At 41.3% G+C, this 19,993-nt stretch overlaps 1 protein-coding gene across 1 annotated transcript in view; it reads left to right on the top strand.

Moving 5' to 3' along the window:
• Positions 1 to 666: 666 nt before the first annotated feature.
• ermp1 (endoplasmic reticulum metallopeptidase 1) overlaps positions 667 to 19,993 on the top strand; it is a 36,645-nt gene continuing 17,318 nt past the window's right edge. The window contains exons 1-8 of the mRNA XM_080188489.1: positions 667 to 990; positions 3,968 to 4,266; positions 5,340 to 5,467; positions 5,565 to 5,670; positions 11,406 to 11,552; positions 13,041 to 13,133; positions 15,833 to 16,045; positions 18,575 to 18,795. Of these exons, the coding sequence (XP_080044615.1) occupies positions 704 to 990; positions 3,968 to 4,266; positions 5,340 to 5,467; positions 5,565 to 5,670; positions 11,406 to 11,552; positions 13,041 to 13,133; positions 15,833 to 16,045; positions 18,575 to 18,795 (1,494 nt within the window). The 5' untranslated portion in view covers positions 667 to 703. The remainder of the gene's footprint in view (positions 991 to 3,967; positions 4,267 to 5,339; positions 5,468 to 5,564; positions 5,671 to 11,405; positions 11,553 to 13,040; positions 13,134 to 15,832; positions 16,046 to 18,574; positions 18,796 to 19,993) is intronic.

Raw genomic sequence — 19,993 nt, 5'->3', positions numbered from 1 at the left:
GTTAATGTAAGTCTACTTGTGACACTAATAAATAAACTTAAACTTGTTACTGCAGAGTTGGAACATTATGTTGGAGCTGCGTTAAACACTGGTTAGACCACAGCTAGAGTACTGTGTGCAGTTCTTATGTCTATTTATTAGTGTCACAAGTAGGCTTATATTAATGCTGCAGTGTGGGGATTTTCACAGTAACTTAATTGCGATGTTAATGTAAACCTACTTGTGACAGTAATATATAAACTTAATGCAAGAACTGCACAGTACTCTAGCTGTGGCCTAAACAGTGTTTCACACAGCAATGAAATTACTACAGGTGCCACAGTGTGGGGATTTTCACAGTGACTTCATTGCGGTGATAATGTAAGCCTACATGTAAACACTAATACATTTTTTAAAAATGGCACTGCCAATACATTCTCTTAGGGCTCTTGCACCTCAAATAATACCAACATATTCTCTTTGCGCTCCTGCAGCTCAAAATTTAGCATCACACCACCATATGTGATATCTATTTGCATTCCCAGGACTTCTTAGAAAACTGAACAGCGTGGTGTGATTTGTAATCTGGGTGGGAGTGCATTGAGGAACTGCTGGAACCTCTCCCTGAGCTAGCAGCGCTTTAGGTGGGGTGGGGAGAAGGGCGGAGCCGCGCCTCGAGCCGGGAGCCAGCCACGAGCGGGCGGTCGCTAGGGCTGGCGTTCCAATGTCGGCGGTCGCCAAGGAGAGCCGGGCGCTGCGGAGCCGCGGGGCCCGGGCGGCCGAGGCCAGGCCCGGCCTTGGAGCGGGGCCCAGCGGCCCGGGCCCGGGGTCGGGGCCGGAACTGGGGAAAGGCCGGAGCGGCGGCAGAGCGCCGGTACCCGAGGCGGCCGCCTTGCTGCTGGTGGCCGCCTACTTGCTGCTGTTCTGGGCTGTGGTCCAGCTCTCGCTGCAGCAGCTGGTGACGGTGGGGAGCCGGCAGAACCAGGACGGTTTCAATGCACAAACAGCAAGGTAATCAATAATCAGTAACATCCCGGCTGGGATCTGTGTTTCTACCGAGAACAAACTAAATATCCCAGCTGCCATTGACTGAACCTCCCCTGTGCCTGACATTATAACTAAGCCTTTACTACAGAGTTGGGACGTTGTGTTGGAGCTGTTACAAACACTCAATAGGCCAAAGCCAGAGTACTGTGCAGTTCTTAAGTTTATTTAATATTGTCACAAGTGGGCTTACATTAACACTGCAATGAAGTTACTGTAAAAATGCCCTAGTGACTACACTCCAGCGCCTGTTCGGGTACACTGAGGGAGAATTTAGTATGGCCAGTGCACCTAACCGTGTCATTTGGATTGTGGGAGGAAACTGGAGCACCCGGAGGAAACCCACACAAACACGGGGAGAATATGTAGACTTGGTTTTCCTCCCACAGCCTGAAAGAGCTGCTCGTTGGGTCCATTGGCCAAACTAAATTCTCCCTCAGTGTACTCGGAACAGGCGCTAGAGTGTGGCGACTAGGGGATTTTTACAGTAACGTCATTGCAGTGTTAGTGCAAGCCTACTTGTGACACTAATAAATAAACTTATTAATGCAGAGTTGGGATGTTGGAGTTGTGTGAAACACTGTTTAGGCCATAGGTAGAATACTGTGCAGTTCTTGCATTAAGTTTATATATTATTGTCACGTGTAGGCTTACGTTAACATTGCAATGAAGTTACTGTGAAAATCTGAACACTCTAGTGCCTGTTTTCTGCACAGATGGTGACCCAAGCTGGGAATTGAACTCGGATCCTTGGCACTGTGAAGCAGCAGTACTAACCGCTGTGCTGCTCCTTCATGCAACAGAAAGGGTATTATTGTGCTGGCAAGGAGAGGGGGTGGGGGGGTGGTGAGGAGATTCAGCAGGATGCTGCCTGGGCTAGGGTAGCTACAGCTACAAAGAGAGGCTGTGTTGTTCTCCTAGGAGCAGAGAGGGTTGAGGGGGGGACAAAAGCAGCAAACGTTTGAGAAACTCCACAGGTCTGATAGCATCTGTGGAGAGAGAATAGAGCCAAAGTTTTGACTAACATTGGCTCTATTCTCTCTCCATTGGTGTCTAAAATTATGAGGGACATTGATAGGAAGGAACTTTTCTCCTTGGCAGAGAGATCAATAACCAGGAGGCACAATTTTTGAGGTTAGTGGCAAGAGATTTCAAGGGGATTTGAGGAAAACAAAACATTTCACCCAGAGGGTGGTGTAAATCTGGAATTCACTTCCTGAAAGGGTGGTAGAGGTAGGAATCTTACAACATTTAAGCATTCAGATGAGCACTTGAAACACTATAGCAAAGGGTACGGACCACATGTGGGAAAGTAGAATTTGACCAGATTGATTGACAGCCTGTTGCAGATATGAAGGGCTGAAGAGTCTCTTTTGGTGTTGTAGAACTCTTGACTATATGACTGTATGTATATACTATCACTAAACATTTATAGCTATCACCTTAATATCTGACGTTCGGTTTGAGTTAAGCAGAACCAACTGATGAGGAATGTACCACAGTAGACTGCTTAAATGTGAAGTTTTATTTCTGCCTAATACATATTTTTAAATTGAGTTTTATAGTAACAGCGGTAATTGCACTGTGAGGCAATCACTAAATGATAGTTTTCAGTTGCTAGCAAGCAAGTTTAGTCTGTATGGCTTGCATTGTGTTCTTTGTTAATGGTGCACTGAGTCTGACAGTGAGCCAATCAGTTTATGTCAGATTTACCAGCCCAACCCAGTACTTTTATTACCTTTGGATCATGTTTTGCCCTGCACCAAGATGTCTCCTTCTGTCCCTACCTGAAGCTCAACCACCGACCAAACTCTTACATTTGTGGTTGAGACAAATTCAGCAGTTGGGTATTTTCTCAATCCCTGCCTCCACCCTGGAGGAGCCTATGTGCTCAATTTTTGTGTCAGGTAGATGGGCGTGGGCTGGAGAGGGCCCTGTGCTGCTGGAGGCAGCTCAGAGGCCAAAATGAGTCCAGCGACCAAGGCAAACGGGTTTCGAGACCTGATTTCACGGGTACAAATATTGGCTCTCGAAACAACAAATAAAGCAATGCAGATCAGTTCTATGCTCCACCCCCTTGCTCACTTTTGGCTCTGTAACAACAAACTGCAATTCCTCCAAAGACTAAGAACTGTCAAAATACAAAAAAAAGGCCAATTAATCCATTGGGGGAATAAAAACAGCATCTCTCCAAAGCCCTGCCAGCTATCACAATGCTTGGCACAGGTGCATCTCAGATTGCAGCACTTTCTAATAGTGGTTGTCCCCGTGAATGAGGGGAAGTCTGAACTAGCCAACTTTAAGATGATGACAGCAACTTTAAACAACAGGCAACTGGGGTTCACAACCTGCCACCTTTCCAGTGTCGGTGAAAATAGTAGGTGTTGCGAATGGAGGAGGAACTTCTGGATTCAGGAGCAGGCTGGCATTTTATACTAGCCCGCCTCCATTTCAATTCCGATTGGGGCCATGAAAATCTGTGTCCATTCTGGACATACATGAATAACTGAAAGCAGAAATATCTGGGCTGGCAGAACTCAATTTTAATGTGCTGTGGAGCATTAAAGTTTATTAGTGCCACAAGTCGGCTTATGTTCACACTGCAATGAAGTTACTGTGAAAATCCTCTAGTCGCCACGCTGTGGTGCCTGTTTGGGTACACTGAGGGAGAATTTAGCATGACCTAACCCGCACATCTTTCCGACTGTGGGAGGAAACCGGAGCACCCGGAGGAAACCCATGCAGTCGCTGGGAGAGTGTGCAGACTGGACAGACAGTGACCAAAGCCATGAATCAAACCTGGGTTCCTGGTGTTGTGAAGCAGCAGTGGTAACCACTGTGACACCATGCCACCCTGTGCCAAGACGTTTGGTCAAAAGGCTAAAGATTGATGTTTGTTTGAAAACCTTAATGAAGTGACAAATTCTTTGTCTATCTTGTCTAGGAACCATCTCCAGCACATCACTGGTTTTGGGCCCAGACCTGTCGGGAGCCCAGCTAACGAAGTCCTGACTGTGAACTACTTGCTAAAACAGATCCAGAAAATCAAAGAAAATGCAGTGGAAAATAGCATTGCAGTGGATATCCAGAGACCAACTGGCTTCTTCAGCATTGACTTTCTGGGAGGTTTCAGTAGCTACTATGATAATATTACCAATGTTGTGGTGAAACTAGAACCAAAGAATGGGGCAAAGCATGCAGTGCTTGCAAACTGCCATTTTGATTCGGTGGCCAACAGCCCAGGTAAAAACTTATTTATTGTTTTATCCTTGCCCTCCTTGAATGTAGTGATTTCCTATGTGTTGCCATATTTTGCAATTTAATTGCAACTGGTATATCAGGTGTGTGCACTACGGCGTAACTATCACTAAACAAATAAAGTTTCTCAAATAATTTTGCAATACTAAAAAAAACTTTAATGCAATCCTGTATGAATTAAAGGATCAAAGCCTCATTTTGTTCTTTTAGCGGTATATAGGGACAAAACATGTCTTTTGAGCAAACAGAAGTGTCATAGTTCTTTATTCAACTTTTTCAATCCCATCCACTCCCAGCTCTGTAAAATTGCTAGTATGTGCAGTTGTACTGGCTCTAACACAGAGCACGTGGGACTGCCTCCCCATGCTGGCATTACTAAAACCAGCTTCCTTATCTTGAAAGCAGCATTAGATTACAGTTATAGTGTGCGACAAGATTTGGAGTGTAGCCAACAGTGAGAGAGTGAGACCTGTGCTCCCATAATACCAGTTGCAGATAGATTGTAAATGAAGGAAGCAGTGGAACTGTGGGACTAGAGATGGAGCCACAATGTCAGGAGATATGAAACCAGAAATGGAGAAATTGGGTGGGGTGAGGCGAGGTGAATCATTGGAATGATCTTCGGATGTTTTTCTACTTGAAACTGAAAGCAACATATCCCCCCTCACCTTAAAAAAAAGATACTTTTAAGATGGTAAATGAGGTGCAAACATTAGAAAATATATTTGATGAGTGCCTTGCTTCATTCTTTAGAAATGAATCTCTTAAGCTGATTTCAGACCCAATCACCTTAGATTTCTTTTTGTAACTGTAGGTTCCTATTGCATGCATTAGAATAAACTTAAGGCTTTAATAATTGATCTAGGTTTAGTTTTAGAGTTCTTTGTGTGAGAAGTTTAGTTCGTTTTTAATTTAAAAAATATCATGGGTATTGGCACTCGAAATTTTAATAGCTGCCAATATAGAGACAGTCTTATTTTACACTGGTATTTATACTTCTCATACAAATTAACATGTATTGGATCATTAATATTCGCAGAATTGCTTGTTTTTGACAGGTGCCAGCGATGACGCAGTCAGTTGTGCAGTTATGCTAGAAGTTCTGAATGCGCTGTCAAATTTATCTACTCCTCTACAACATGCAGTCATATTTCTTTTCAATGGAGCAGAAGAAAACATTTTGCAAGTAAGTTATAATGTTGAATGTACATGGCACAAAAATGACAGCATTATCCTTTCTGACCCTCATTGTACCATCCTATGCTTGTTTCGTGTTTTGGCAGGCGAGCCATGGATTTATTACACAGCACCCTTGGGTTAAACTAATAAGGGCGTTTATTAACCTGGAAGCTGCTGGTGTAGGAGGGAAGGAGCTTGTGTTTCAGACAGGTAACCCTTGTTCTGGTCAAGCAGAGACTGTTGTTCTATAACAGTTATTGTGTATACTCTGTTTAATTAGGTATGTCAAGATGGAAATTGTGGACAAGAGGAGCACTTCAAAACCTGCTGCTACCTTTTATTTTAAAATCATCATTCACCTAATCTATGTTTATCTGTGTTTTAGATTCCTTTTTATTCCCTGCTTGTACCACCCATCCAGCAGTCAGCTATTCTGTAAGTGATGAGCAGAAAACAGCTGATGGTGGGCTGCATTAATTTGTACTGCTGCCTGTCCTTACTTCTCTCTCTTGTCCTGGGACAGTGCTTTGCCTCAACTTTTCATTATTTTTCTTCTTACCTCTACCTGAACAGCTAGCTAATGTCAAAAAATTTGAGGCCTTGAATATACATTTCATGACCACATGTAATGAGCTGACCACATGCTCTCCTATCAGTGAGCTGCTACAAATATAATTTGCTATAAATGAAATTCACCATTTCATAAGAAATCTAACATTGGCTGTATTCCAATTTAAAGCTTGACTGCAATTATTTTGACCTTGGAAAGGGTAAATAAGTTTATGTTTTTAGGCTGAGATGGGAGTTATGACCGTACACCGGTCCCTCAAGTTTTTGGTAAGATTCCTTTAGAGATCAATTAGGTTTTGCCTCAAGTTGAAAAAATGAGATGTAAGATACTTGCTGAGAGAATAAACCACAATGTTCCAGGGACTTTGAACAAACAAGAATAAACTTTACTATACAAGGTTAGAAAGACAAAACAATTTACAATATCTGTATTCCAACAGATATGAAGTACAAATGAATTAATACGCAAATTGTAATTGGACACACCTTACTGTACAATAAATAGCAAATTTGACCAAGGGCAGATCTAGTGGGTTTCTCAGCAACCCACCCAAGCATCAGTAAACACTGAATCAACTGATTGGTGAAATGGTCTCCCTCACAAGGGACTCAAAACTTTTCACTTTTCTAAGATTGAGCCTCTGAATTCCCACAAAGCAGCTCCAACTCAAGGCTGCCTCAACAACTGCATACCAATGAGGGTTTCAATATTATTCCCCAAGACTCCATTCCCACTGGATTTCTGAGTACACACTCCAGCCTCTACCTCTTAGTTCTTTAATATCTAGCTGGCTTCGATGATGACATTGCCCCTGGATTTTATCAAGTTCTAATCTCCCCAGCTGTACCAAGCTATGAATAGCTCCCATGGCTTCTACCGAGCCCTAACCCTTTCCAGCATGGAGCCAGTGACCTGCCACCTTCTCAGCTCTCCAGGACGTCTCCTGAGCCCTAACTCAACAGAGCCAGCCAAAAGCAACATTCCTGCTGCCTGGAACTTGCAAACAGCGGCATCTTTTCAAAGGTATTTTCGTTTCCAGCAGAGCACTCAATCTCCAGCAAATGTACAGTTTATTGAAACGCTGGAACTTTATTGACCTCCTGTTTCCATGATGATGTGGCCTGCTAGGATGCGCTGAATATTTTTAAATTAATTGTAAGCTCTAACTCTCTAATCTCGGAGGTGCATTTCTTTGCAAACAGTATATACAGCTAGTCTCTTTTTCTCCGGCTAAGTAAACCTGCTGTTTTATGATCGCCATTTTCAAATTGTTAATGCCTTAGTAACTTGGACCCAATCTTTTAAGTCTAATAGCCTTCAAGCTGCTTTAGTTGCATTTATTCCATTTTCGACAGTTGAATTTAATCTTCCCAAAATTAAAAAGTACCTCCAAAATATTGCTATTGACAGGAAACAGAAGTAATTTTAAGCAATCTATGTTTGTATTTCTGGGTATTGGAAATAAGTTATAGCTTTAGGTAAGTTCAATTTGGTTATTTTTGTGTAAGAAAGAGTAAAAACTTTAGTTGGATTAATATTCAACAAATGTGCTTTCATTGTAGTTAAAGGGTTTATGATGTGAAAACAAATGGAGTTTAATGAAAGACTAGGCTGTTGCTCAGCAACCAGAGGCCCACACTGAAAAGCATAAGTACTTGTGGTTCAGTTGCAATCAGGTACCTGAAAAGAAAGCAATTCTCTTAGAAACTGCTAGCAGAGAGGCGGCAGGACAATGAAGTGAGGGGTAGAAAGCAAGTCCCAGAAGCTAAATAACCTATAGTTCTAGAAACTATAGGATCAAAAGAGAAGTCCTAGGAAGACTGAAGTCAGAGTAATGAAGAATGGAATCTGATGGTATTGTTCACTGAGGTTAAAGAATGGGGCAGAGAGAGGCCCCCAGTTTAAGGTAGACCTGCTGAAGTCGGCTAGCAAGAAGCCAGACCTCAAGTATTCCTAAGGTTGGCGACACCTTAATATAGCCTGTGAAGCAGTAGTGTTCTATTGGCATGGCTGGGTACTTGAGAGACAGTGTGGCAGCTTGAACACACATGGCAATCCAAGGCAGAGGAATACTGAAAGGAGAGGTTGAAATCCTGGAAGTGGATTCTTGGTGAAAGCATCAGAGAGAAATCATTGTTTGAGTATGTTGGTTTTGAGTGTGGAGTTTGGAAACACTCGTGTTGAAATCCGATTTTAGTGAAACTAGTTGATTGACAGTGCGATAAGCCCCTGGGCATTTAATGAGAAATGCACAGAAATTGTATTGGGTGGTGTCTGCCACTTGGTTTCAGAGTGTGGGGTGTCTGCCCACAGTTGGCTTCTGGTTTTCATGGTTGGCACAAGATACATTCTTCAATTTGCGGTATGCTTAAAAAATCTGTACATCTGTGACGATATAAGTGGGGTGAAGGAATATTGTATTACAGTCAGTCTTTTCATGTTTGATGAGTCTTTTATTCTTTTGTTAGAAGTTAATTGGCAGTCCTGTGACTCTGTTCACCCACATCACTAAACAAATATATAAGTTTATGGTCTACTGAGCCATTCTGGGATCTGATCGTCCAGTAATAATGTCAACTGGCCTCATAACACAATGAACCATGAGGAATGTTTTTATAGCATGGGAGTGTGTGTTGTCCCTCCAAGTTTGCCACAGCTGGATATCTTTGTGCCACTAACTGAGTTTGTAGGATGTTAGCTCCTGATGACACATGGATTGCCTTGTTTGTATTATGTTTGCTCTAGAGCTTCATGTCTTATCCGAGAAGAATGTTCAGTGCCTGATACAGGTTCTTTTTTTTTTGCCCCAGAGGTAGATGTAGAGTGAAGTGGGGTGGGGTGCAGGATTTGCGAATGAAAATCTGGTCATGTAGATACTGTACCAACTTAACACTTCTGGCATGCTTTAAACTGTTTTTATATTGTGGGAGAACTATGCTAGTGTTGGCAGCTCCCAGTGCTTGGATCTTGAGAAGTTGGCAGCAAACTTGAAAGCAAAACAGGAGTCTCTGTACCCAGAAGGTTTTTAAATATATTTATGCTGGCATTTCCCTTGTGATTTGCATTAGAGAGGTTTACCTTTGGTTTGCAGCAACCTGTGAGACCTGATGGTGGTGTTGCGGATATCAATAGCGTAAGAAAGCGCCATCAGGAGATATGAAAACTTGGGCTAACTTGAGCAAGAATTTTTTTTTCATGTGCTGTATGTTTTTTTTGGCAGGCTCTAGATTCCTCCCAGTACTGTGATTTTAGGCGTCTGCTTTAAAACAACAGAGTTTTAACGCCGAGCAATAATTTTATTGCCCAACCAAGCCTAGTGGAAATGTAGTGGAAAAACTAGTCTTGTTAGCTTTACTGAGAATACTGGCTTTGTGTTGCATCCATTTACTGATTCTACATTGTGAGAATGCTTTTCTTTTCCAGTTTTTGATGAGCCACATCTTTGGTTGCCACTGAGACCTTGTAAATGCGTGGGCCACCTCTGATCTTGATAACGCAAACACTCTTTGCATTGGCTTCCTAACTTCTATCCTGCATAAAACTTCCACTTGGCTGCATTAAGTCATTGTAGCCCCTCATCCAGTCACACTAATCTATGGTTTCCTGTCCTTGTCATCTTAAATTTACTTTTTTTTGGCATTTGTTTATAAATGCTCTTGTGACTTCGTCCCATCTGGCTCCACAACCTCCTGCAACTCTGGCCTCACCATCCAACTCTGGCCTCACCATCCAACTCTGGCCTCTTTGACATCACTTTCTGATTTTCATCTCATAATTGGTAACAGCTGTTTGGGTCCTACTTTCTAGAATTTCCTTACTGAACCTTTCAGTTTCATTCTATTCTGAAAACAAAACTTCCTTCAAACTCCTCTTATTGGTTACTGGCAAGCCTCTGGAACATTTTGTTGACTGTCAGATTAGGGCCTAAATCTCGATTTCCACAAAACTCTGGCGTTGATGTGAAGTGGGATTGCTTTGTTCAGATGCTTGGGCCACAGAACGGCATTCTCCATTGGCCTCGGATGGGATCTTACGAGTCCTGGGTGGGACAGGTGGTAAAATTCTGGTACTGTAGTGTAAATGCATCAAACAAAATTTCGTATCACAGTCTAAAACATTATCTACCAATCAATGGAGCACAAATGGCAACTATAATATTGTATGATGTTCTTCAGATGAATATCCAGCTTGAGTTCTGGTAATTTTCTGTTTTTATCTCCTCTTGACCTTCTCTGCTGCAAGGAGAGCAATTATTTATATGACTGAATGTAACTTTCACATGTGAGAACATAAGAATGTAAGAAATAGGAGCCGGAGTAGTCCATTCAACAACTTGTGTCTGCCATAAGATCTTGGCAGACCTGTTTAAAGCTCTAAAGTTTTTAAAAAGTTTTAAAGCTTATCTATTAGTGTCACAAATAGGCTTACATTAACAATGCAATTAAATTACTGTGAAAATCCCCTCATCACCACACTCTCATGCCTGTTTGGGTACACTGAGAGAATTTAGCATGGCCAATGCACCTAACCAGCATGTCTTTTGGACTGCAGGAGGAAACCGGGGCACCCAGAAGAAACCCATGTGGATACAAAGAGAACGTGCAGACTTAGCACAGAGTCTCAAGCCAGAAACCTGGGTCCCTGGCGCTAAGACAGCAATGCTAACCATTATGCCACTGTGCCACCCTTTGTGACGGTGCCACCCCTTTCTCGCTTGCCTGATATCCCCCATAACCCTTGACTCCCTTGTTAAGTAAAAAATCTGTCTAACTCTGCCTCAAATATGTTTAATTGCCCAGCCTCTATGGCTCTTTGTGGAAGAGAATTCCAAACATTTAATGACCCTCTGAGAAAAGAGGCCCTCTTCAGCTCTGCCTTGAATGGGAGACCCTTTATTTTGGAACTGCCCTCTAGTTATTGACTCCCCTCATGTGCATAGGCATCTACCCTGTCAAAGCCTCAGTATCTCATGTTTCAATAAGCTCACCTCTCGTTCCTCTGAACTCCAAAGGGCGGAGTGGGGCAGCAGCATTTTGAGGCGGCAAGAGAGGGGAAGCAATGGATATTCAGTAAGGACTCACTTGCCATATTACTTGTCTGTTTGGGGTTAATAATAAAAAGAGTCTTTTTCCAATTTCCCTTGAATTGTCCAGTGCTATGTTTTGAGGCCTTCATTTTGACTTCATGATGTAACACTATCAATGACATTTACAACTATCCAAGCCTACTGAACAAGTCTGAGTTTTGGACTTAGCAGCATGAAATAGCTGCCCAGCCTGAAACAAACTCTGGAGCAATTCACTGCCAGATTGCAAGTTGGAATGAGCGTTGCATTTGCCCTGTGATCCTAAAATCTGCTTTTTATCTCCTCAAGGTCCTGAAAATCCTTGGCTGGTTCAGGCATATGTACGTGCAGCTAAACATCCTTTTGCTTCTGTTGTCGGTCAGGAAGTATTTCAGAGTGGAATCATTCCCTCTGACACAGATTTTCGAATCTATCGGGACTATGGCAATATTCCAGGTACAGTACAAGTGGCTTTGTTGATTTATTTTGAAGTAAATCAACTGCAATTTAAAAAAAAACGTTTATTTGGGATATTAGCGCTGCTAGATAGGCCAGCATTTATTGCCCATTCCTAACTGCCCTCCATTTCAGAAAACATTTGAGAGTCAACTACATTCCTGTGGAACTGGAGTCACATGTAGTCCAGACCAGGCAAGGACGGCAGATCTCCTTCCCTAAAGGACATTGGTGAACCAGATGGCTATTTACGAAAATCAGCTGTGGCTTCATAGTCATCATTAGACTTTGAATTCCAGGTTTTTATTAGTGAATTCAAATTTCACCATCTGCCATGGTGGAATTTGAATCCAGGTTCACAGATCTTGCCCTGGATCTCTGTGTCCAGTGCCAGTAGCAGTACGCCACTGCCTCCCTTTTCAATTTTTTGACATCCTTCCTTATTTCTCAGTTTTAAAAAAAAGTTAACTTGAGTACTTAAGGTTGCATCAAGGGATTTGTTGGGTGGCACTTCAGGATAGTACAGACGCAGGATGTTAGGGGGTGGAAAGGTCACTCTTCAATCCCTAATCTGAACCATTCAAAACGGTAGTTTTAGCATCTCCTGAAGGGGGAAAATGAATGGAGATGGCTGTGTTGATACTGGGGAGGCTGTTGTACGCATTTTGTTAGCTATCCAAGGAAGGCATTGCTAGTGGAACCTGGTTACCCTCCTTTAAACACTGAAGATACTTGACTTGCACTAGTAAGAATAGTCTGGGCGTGCACCATTTTTAGCTACTTTCAGTGAAATAAAGTACCCAGAATGGTGGGAAATGGCTGTTCTTTATTGATTAGTTCTTCAAAACAGGCGGTTTTAGCAGCAAATCAGTTTTACAGTCCGAGAAGGATATGCTGGAACTTTAATACATATTATAATGGAGAGTTACTTCCATTCGCTTCCTCCCCACTGTTGGGTTTTGCAAGTTGGTGATTGTTTAGATTCTCCTGTTCATTTTAAAAGTTTATTATTAGTCACAGATAGGCTTACATTAGTACTGCAATGAAGTAACTGTGAAAATCCGCTTGTTTCTTCCGCTGCTTTCATTTAGTCAGTTTGCAATAAGTTTTACCTGCACTTGTCTTCCTGGATTGTTTCAGAGCTTCCATCATTGAAATGAGCATTTGGGTTTTCACTATTCACCACAATTTACTGTGACAGTGAGTTCTTTTCTCCAGCTGCTGTACTTGAATATAACCACTTGAATAATTAGAAGTAAATGTGCAAAAGACAGCCCTTACTCTCACTGTGCTGTCAACCTAAACCGGATGCCTTTGAAATGTTTTCGCAGATAATGCCAAACAGTTAATTGATGTTGTACTTTTAATAGGTCTCTGTGTTTTCTGATTTTTGTTTCAACAGATCCATTGTGTATTCTGAGATTATATAGAAGTTTATTGTGTCCCAGATTTGCTTGGGAGCGTCTTATGATGTATATTCTTTTTCAGGAATAGACTTGGCTTTCATTGAAAATGGTTATATTTATCACACAAAGTATGACACAGCAGATCGAATTCCTCTGGGTTCCATTAAGAGGGCTGGTAAGTAGCCTTTTTTTCTCTATACACAAAGCGCATCTTGTTCTGGTAATAATATGTATGTTTGTTTTGCAAACAAAAATTTTTTAAACGTAACTTCTTTGACAGTGAAAACAATGCTCATTAATTGAGCCATCAGTTACAATTAATTTTTGATATGAGAAGTTAATTTTGTGTGTATTTATGCCTTCGGGCACCTTTTTATTATTGTGGATTGTTGGATTTAATTAGCCCCTTACCAGTGTAAACATGAATTAGCTTAATTTAGAATCATAAGATTTTACAGATCAGAAGTGAGCTTTTGGCATGTCTACATCAGCTCTAGCTTATCACCTTTGCTGCAATCCATTGCCTTTCTTTTGAAAATCAAATATTTATCCTGTTACTTTTTAAAAGCATTTATGAATTGTTCTTCTACCAGAGTTTCTGGTTCCACACCTTAATCAGCTCTGTGTATATTTAAAAGAAAATGCATATTTCATTACTCTTTTGGTGGTAAATTTACAGTTCTAGTTACTAGTGAAGAATTTGTTTCCTTTCGAATGTTGAAATGATGATCCTTTTTCCCATCCTAACTTTTTTTATGGGGAAATTTCTCCAATGATAGCTTGCCTTCTAACTGGAGCATCTATTTACTTTCTGAGGCTATACATTTAAAAACATTTCTGTGAATGATAAATAGTGCAAAAGACAACTTTTCAGCAGAATGATATGTTCATTGATAATTCTAGGCCATTAAATTGCACATTGTCAATGATAGTATTTTCGCAATCACTGAATATTCTTTTTAATGGCATTAATGGGGTGGCTCAGTGCTTGGCACTACTGCCTCACAGCGCCAGGGACCTGGGTTTGATCGCAGTCTTGAGTAACTGTATGGAGTCTGCGTGTTCTGACAGTGTCTGCGTGGGTTTTCTCCAGTTGCTCTGGTTTCTTCCCACAGTCTGAAGACATGCAGGTTAGGTGGATTGGCTGTGCTGAATTGCCCCAGGATGTGTGGGTTAGGGAGATTAACAGGCTAGATGCATGTGGTTGGTGCAGACTTGAATGGCCTCCTTCTGCACTGTAGGGTTTCTATGATTCTGCAGGAGTAATGTTTTTGTGACAGAGGTAACATTTTGAACTAGTTTCCCCAAGATTAATAGTTTCTAAACTCCATCCCTCCTCCTCACTCCAAAGTATCCATTGTCCTGTAGCCAGGCATTTGAAATTGCGTTGATTTCTGTGCTCTAGGACTGTTCTTTGCTAGGTAATGAAACATTTTATTCCTATTTTGCCCCAAGCCATAGAATACATGTACAATAAAGCTTCTTTTTGATTTTTTAAAAATTTGATTTATTGTCACATGTATTAGTATAGTATGTATTAGTGAAAAGTATTGCGTGCTATACATACAGTACATAGAGAAGGAAAAGAGAGAGTGCAGGATATAGTGTTACAGTAATAGCCAGGGTGTAGAGAAAGATCAACTTGATACGAGTTAGGTCCATTCAGAAGTCTGATGGCAGCAGGGAAAAAGCTGTTCTTGAGTCAGTCAGTACGCATCCTCAGACGTTTATATCGTTTTCTCGACGGAAGAAGGTGGAAGAGAGTATGATTATGCTGGCTGCGCTATTCTGCCTCAACTGTTTGTCTGTGCCCTTTCGAGTTCTTTGGGACTTCATAGTCACTAACATGTTAAATCAAGTTGGGTTTGGTTCCAGGTGCCTAATTTCTGAAGTTGACAGATAGCCAGAAAGTGCAATAGATTTTCTGGCTGTCAGCCAGTCATTCATCTGTGACAAGATATCTGCAATTGAGACACGTCTGGCCAGGTGTACCTGTTTAGGATATTGTTAGTGACATGGTAAACTTAGTCTATTTTTAAACAATGACTTGCTATGATGGGATCAAAATAACTACCGGTTAGGGAAAAGCAACTTTCATGAGAGTGGCACTCACCAGTTTTTGCACAATCGACCATGTGTTTTACCCAGATCATCTGGGTGGACAAGTGAGACTGCTCACTCTCTGCAGGAGATCTTGTTTCATATGTTTGTTTTCTTGGGTGGCTTTTAAGACACCGATAGTTGATGCAGCTATAAGCAAGGCGTCTGCTGGTGGGTGAGCACATGAAAATGGCAGTAGGAAAGGATCTGCTGGTTTATCAAGCCTGCCCCACCATTGGCTGCTCCATCCTGGCAGAGCACTCCTTTCCACCTCCTTTTCCACAACCACATAATCACCGGGTAGAGGCAAAGAAACCCAGGACTAATAAGTGAATGCAATTACACTGAAATTCCCTTCATGGTATGACCTACACAAATAGTTACCTTGTTATAGGACAGAATTCTTGCCCCAGTCAGCGAACTATCCAACTCCCTTTTCATGGCGTGCAGAGGATCAGCACTCAGCACACCAGCTGGCAATGTATTGAAGAAGCTGTCAATTCTCAAGGAATTAAAGAATAAAAATGCTGGCCCCTGACCTTCCCCAGTCTGTTGTACTGGAATAACATTTTTTTCTTCTTAAAAAAAGCACATTGAGAGTTCATGTCAGTTTGGAGAAATCTGCTTTGAATTATGTTCGAATTTATCCTTTATCTCTGTGGTTCGCCTGCCATATTTGTTTATTCACTAGATTCACAAAGCATTAGAATATGGAAATGGGTAGTTGAAACATTTTTAAAGCTATTATTCTGTCCTGTTTTATGATATTTGTAGGTGACAATATCCTGGCTGTATTGCAGTACTTGGCAACATCTGAGGAGCTAGCTGACTCAACACAGTATCGCCATGGGACCATGGTATTTTTTGATGTACTTGGATTGTTTGTTGTGGCGTACCCACAACGGATTGGTGCTATAATGAACTATTTGGTGGCTGTGGCAGCTGTTGTCTACTTGGGAAAAAAATTCTCAATATCGATAAATCAAGGTGAGCCTCAAATTTCTAATTGAATTTTGCAGTGGTGGCTTATTAATCCTAAATATATTAATCTTCAATCTGATTTATTATTGTCATATATATTAGTATACAGTAAAAAGCATTGTTTCTTGTGTGCTATACGGACAAAGCATTCCGTTCATAGAGAAGAAAAGAAGAGAGTGCAGAATGTAGTGGTATAGTCGTTGCTAGGGTGTAGCGAAATATCAACTTGATATTTAACTTCTAACCAAGTATAGTGACAATAGACTTGATCTGGACAGCACGGTGGCACAGCACCAGGGATCTGGGTTCAATTCTGGCCTTGGATGACTATGTGGAATTTGCACATTCTCCCTGTGTCTGCATGGGTTTCCTCCAGATACTCTGGTTTCCTCATACACTCCAAAAATGTGTGGGTTAGTTTGATTGGCCATGGTAAATTGCCCCTTAGTGTTAGGGGAATTAGCAGGGTAAATATGTGGAGTTACAGGGATGGGGCCTGGAAAGGATTGTTGTCAATGCAGCTCGATGGGCTGGATGGCCTCTGCGACTGTAGTGATTCTATGAAAATAACATTGCAATATCTAGCAAAGAATATTTAGTTGCCATCACAGTTTAGCTGTGTTGGTTGTGCTGGCTCTTGGTCAGAAGGTTGCAGGACTTGAACACGGAATCTTGACTGCTTTAACCAAGGAATTTCTGCACAGGCAAGAGGTGTTGTCCTTCGTTTAGATATTAAGCAACAAGGTCTGCAACTGTTTCACTTGGACTTTAAAGATCCTACATTATTGTTAAGAGCAGCAGTTTCTTCTAGTGCACTCTACAACATTTCTACCTTTACCAACATCTCCAATAGCAACTTAACTGGTCATTAGTTTCACTGATATTGATAGATCATGTTGTGTAAAAAGTGGCTGCTTTGTTTGGGTAACCACAGCACTTCAAAGTAATGTATTGTACGTGAGGACTTTGACACATGACGAGATGCTATAAATATGAGTCTTTACTTCCCTTTTAATGTACCTGTTATCACAGGGGAGTGGCGGATTATGAAAGCACTAGTATCAATGTATCAACACCAAATTCAAAATCGTTGTTATCACTCCATAATAGAATGTGACAGAATTGTTCTCATTCAACACAGTAAGATTCTGTAATGCAGAGGAAAAGTGTAGAAAATGTGTAGTTTTTTTTGTTTTTTTTATATGTTGAGATTATAGTCTCATAGGTTTTGTGTTTTGTAGATAAATTTGAGCCATATTTATTTTGACGCATGCTTTTAAAAATGCCAAATATGTTTAGGGTGGCTAATATTTCTAAATTTAAATACATATTTATGAGAATTAGAATGGAACATTAATGTTCCTTGTGTAAAATGGATCATTTAGGCGCACAGTGACACAATCAGTACCTGGTTCCTTGGTCTGTGCTAAATTAGCCGATCTCAACTTGGACAACAGTATAGGCGTAACCATTGGCTCTGATCCCATCGAATATGCAAGCTGAAATTTTGACAGTGTTCCCACTTCTGATCATTATCTGAAGTAAAGCATCTACATAATGGTATTTGAGATAAGGTCATTAATGGCTGCGCTGCAAATGAATAGATTGCTGATTTAAAAGTTTCCAATGGAGTGAAAAAGAGAGGAGAAAATAATAGGATAGCAAACTTGGGCTCATCCAAAACTCTGCTGCTCATATCTGAATCTTCACTGTGTCCCCTTCATGCATATGTTTGCTGATCTATTTGACTCTTGTTTCATCAACATCTCATTTTTGAAACTGTCATCCTTCTCTTTAAGTCCCTTCATGGCCTTCGTCACTCCCCTATTTCTAACCTCTTCCAGCCTTAGAATGCCTGTCGTTGAGATTCCTGTGCCTCTCCAGTTCTGGCCTCTTGTGCATCTGATTTTCACCATGCCTTCTGGTGCCTACACCCCAAGCTGTAGAATTCACTCCCAAAATGCTTCTGTGTCTCTCCTTTTAGTTGCTCCTTAAAATCTAACTCTTTGGCCAAGCATTTGGTAACCTGTCCTAATTCCCTTTATATGGCTCTGTATCAACTTTTGCCCTTAATGAGGAGGCGGTAGTATTGTCACTGGGCTGGTAATCTAAGAGACTTAGCATAATGCTGTAGGGATCTGGGTTCAAATCCCACCATGGCAGATGGTGAAATTTGAATTCAATAACAATTTGGAAGTAAAAGTCCATTAATGACCATGAAACCATTGTTGCTTGTTGTAAAATGCCATCTGGTTCACTAATGTCCTTTACAGAAGGAAACCTTCTGTCCTGGCATACATGTGACTCCAGATCCACAGCAATATTGTTGACTCTTAAATGACCCAGTAAGCCACTCTAACCAAGGGCAATTAGGGATGGGTAATAAATGTTGGCCCAGCCAGTGACACCCATGTAAGGATGATCTTGCAACATTATATGAATGTTTTATATTTTATTCTTATTACCCAATTATTGGATGTCATCAGTCATGTTTCTGTTGATCCTGTTCAGTGGAACTGTTATGATTATTTACAGGATCTCACTATAGGAGGGATCTCCTTTATGGAATCGTTGTTACAATAATCTGCTGGTTTATCATCTTTGTAACCATCCTTATCGTAGCAGTGTTTGTGTCACTAACTGGGCATGCGATGTCTTGGTACTCCCACTTCTACGTTTCTGTCATATTGTATGGGTCAATAATCCTTGTGAAGCTCGTACTGATTCACACACTTGCAAAAAATCTTTACTATGGAGTAAGTATATTGGTTCTCATTTCAGTTTGTTACTTGTACTGCATGTCTTTTCAATTGATGCATAATGTTTTCCTCTTCTGTCTCCTTTTCCTGCTCACATTTTCAGATCCTCCAAAAGCCTAAGTGGTTGCTTTAGCACTAGAGATTTTGAAGATTCGGTTTGTGGAGTGATGTGTGATTTCCCTCATGGCTTCTTAATTGTGCAGAAATCAAATATGTGTAGGGGGGAGAAAAAGGGGAAAAACAGAATGCAATTTGCACCCACCTTTTGACAGGCATAGTTTGTGAGCATTTTTATGACCAAACCAGGGGTTTCAATTCCTGTGCTAGTGAGCGCCCAAGGAATAGACTAAACATTCCTGTTAATGTACATGACATTGTAACCAGAACTACTACCCCAAACTGAACTCTGTCTTGCATGCTGTGCCCAGTTCTGATCACTAATATTCAAGGGAACCATCTGTGTGCTGAAGGTAGAATCATAGAATCCCTACACTGCAGAAGAGGCCATTCGGCCCATCAAATCTGCACCGACAACAGTCTTACCCAGGCCCTATTCCTGCAACCTCAAGTATTTACCCTGCTATACCCCTTGACACTAAGGGGCAATTTAGCATGACCAATCTGCCTAATCTGCATGTTTTTGGACTGTGGGAGGAAACCGGAGAACCCAGAGGAAACCCACGCAGTTAAGGGGAGAGTGTGCAAACTCCTAATAGACAGCCAACCAAAGCTGGAATTGAACTCTGGTCCGTGGTGCTGTGTGTTAGCAGTGCTAACGACTGTGCCACCATGGCAGGTAATGTGGGGGGAAAAAAAAACTACAGACAGATCACTAGTGTTTGGGGCTTGAGTTATGAATTTTCAGCTGTATAGACATTTACATTTTTCATGGCAGTAGTGAATACTGACCCTTGTCACTCCAATTCCAGTAACTGTTCTCTGTGGTAAATCAATACAGTAACGTAATGCTCCAACATTACATTTATTTCTTCTTAAGTTAGGTCAGCTGGTTATACCAGGATATGATTGGAACAAGGGACCATGATCTGTGTAAACAATGGTTTGAATTCACCAATGTCTAAACAAAACTAAATTTTCCATATGTTCTGTTTTGAATAGGGTTAGACTGTGGCTCAGATGAATGATGAGATGGTCTTTTCTGGTTCCCTATTGTTCACCTGACTAAGCAAGGCAT

Source organism: Carcharhinus amblyrhynchos, chromosome 5, assembly GCF_965287045.1.
Source record: "Carcharhinus amblyrhynchos chromosome 5, sCarAmb.v2.hapA, whole genome shotgun sequence".
Classification (NCBI taxonomy): domain Eukaryota; kingdom Metazoa; phylum Chordata; class Chondrichthyes; order Carcharhiniformes; family Carcharhinidae; genus Carcharhinus; species Carcharhinus amblyrhynchos.
This window is presented reverse-complemented; position numbering and strand designations above follow the sequence as displayed.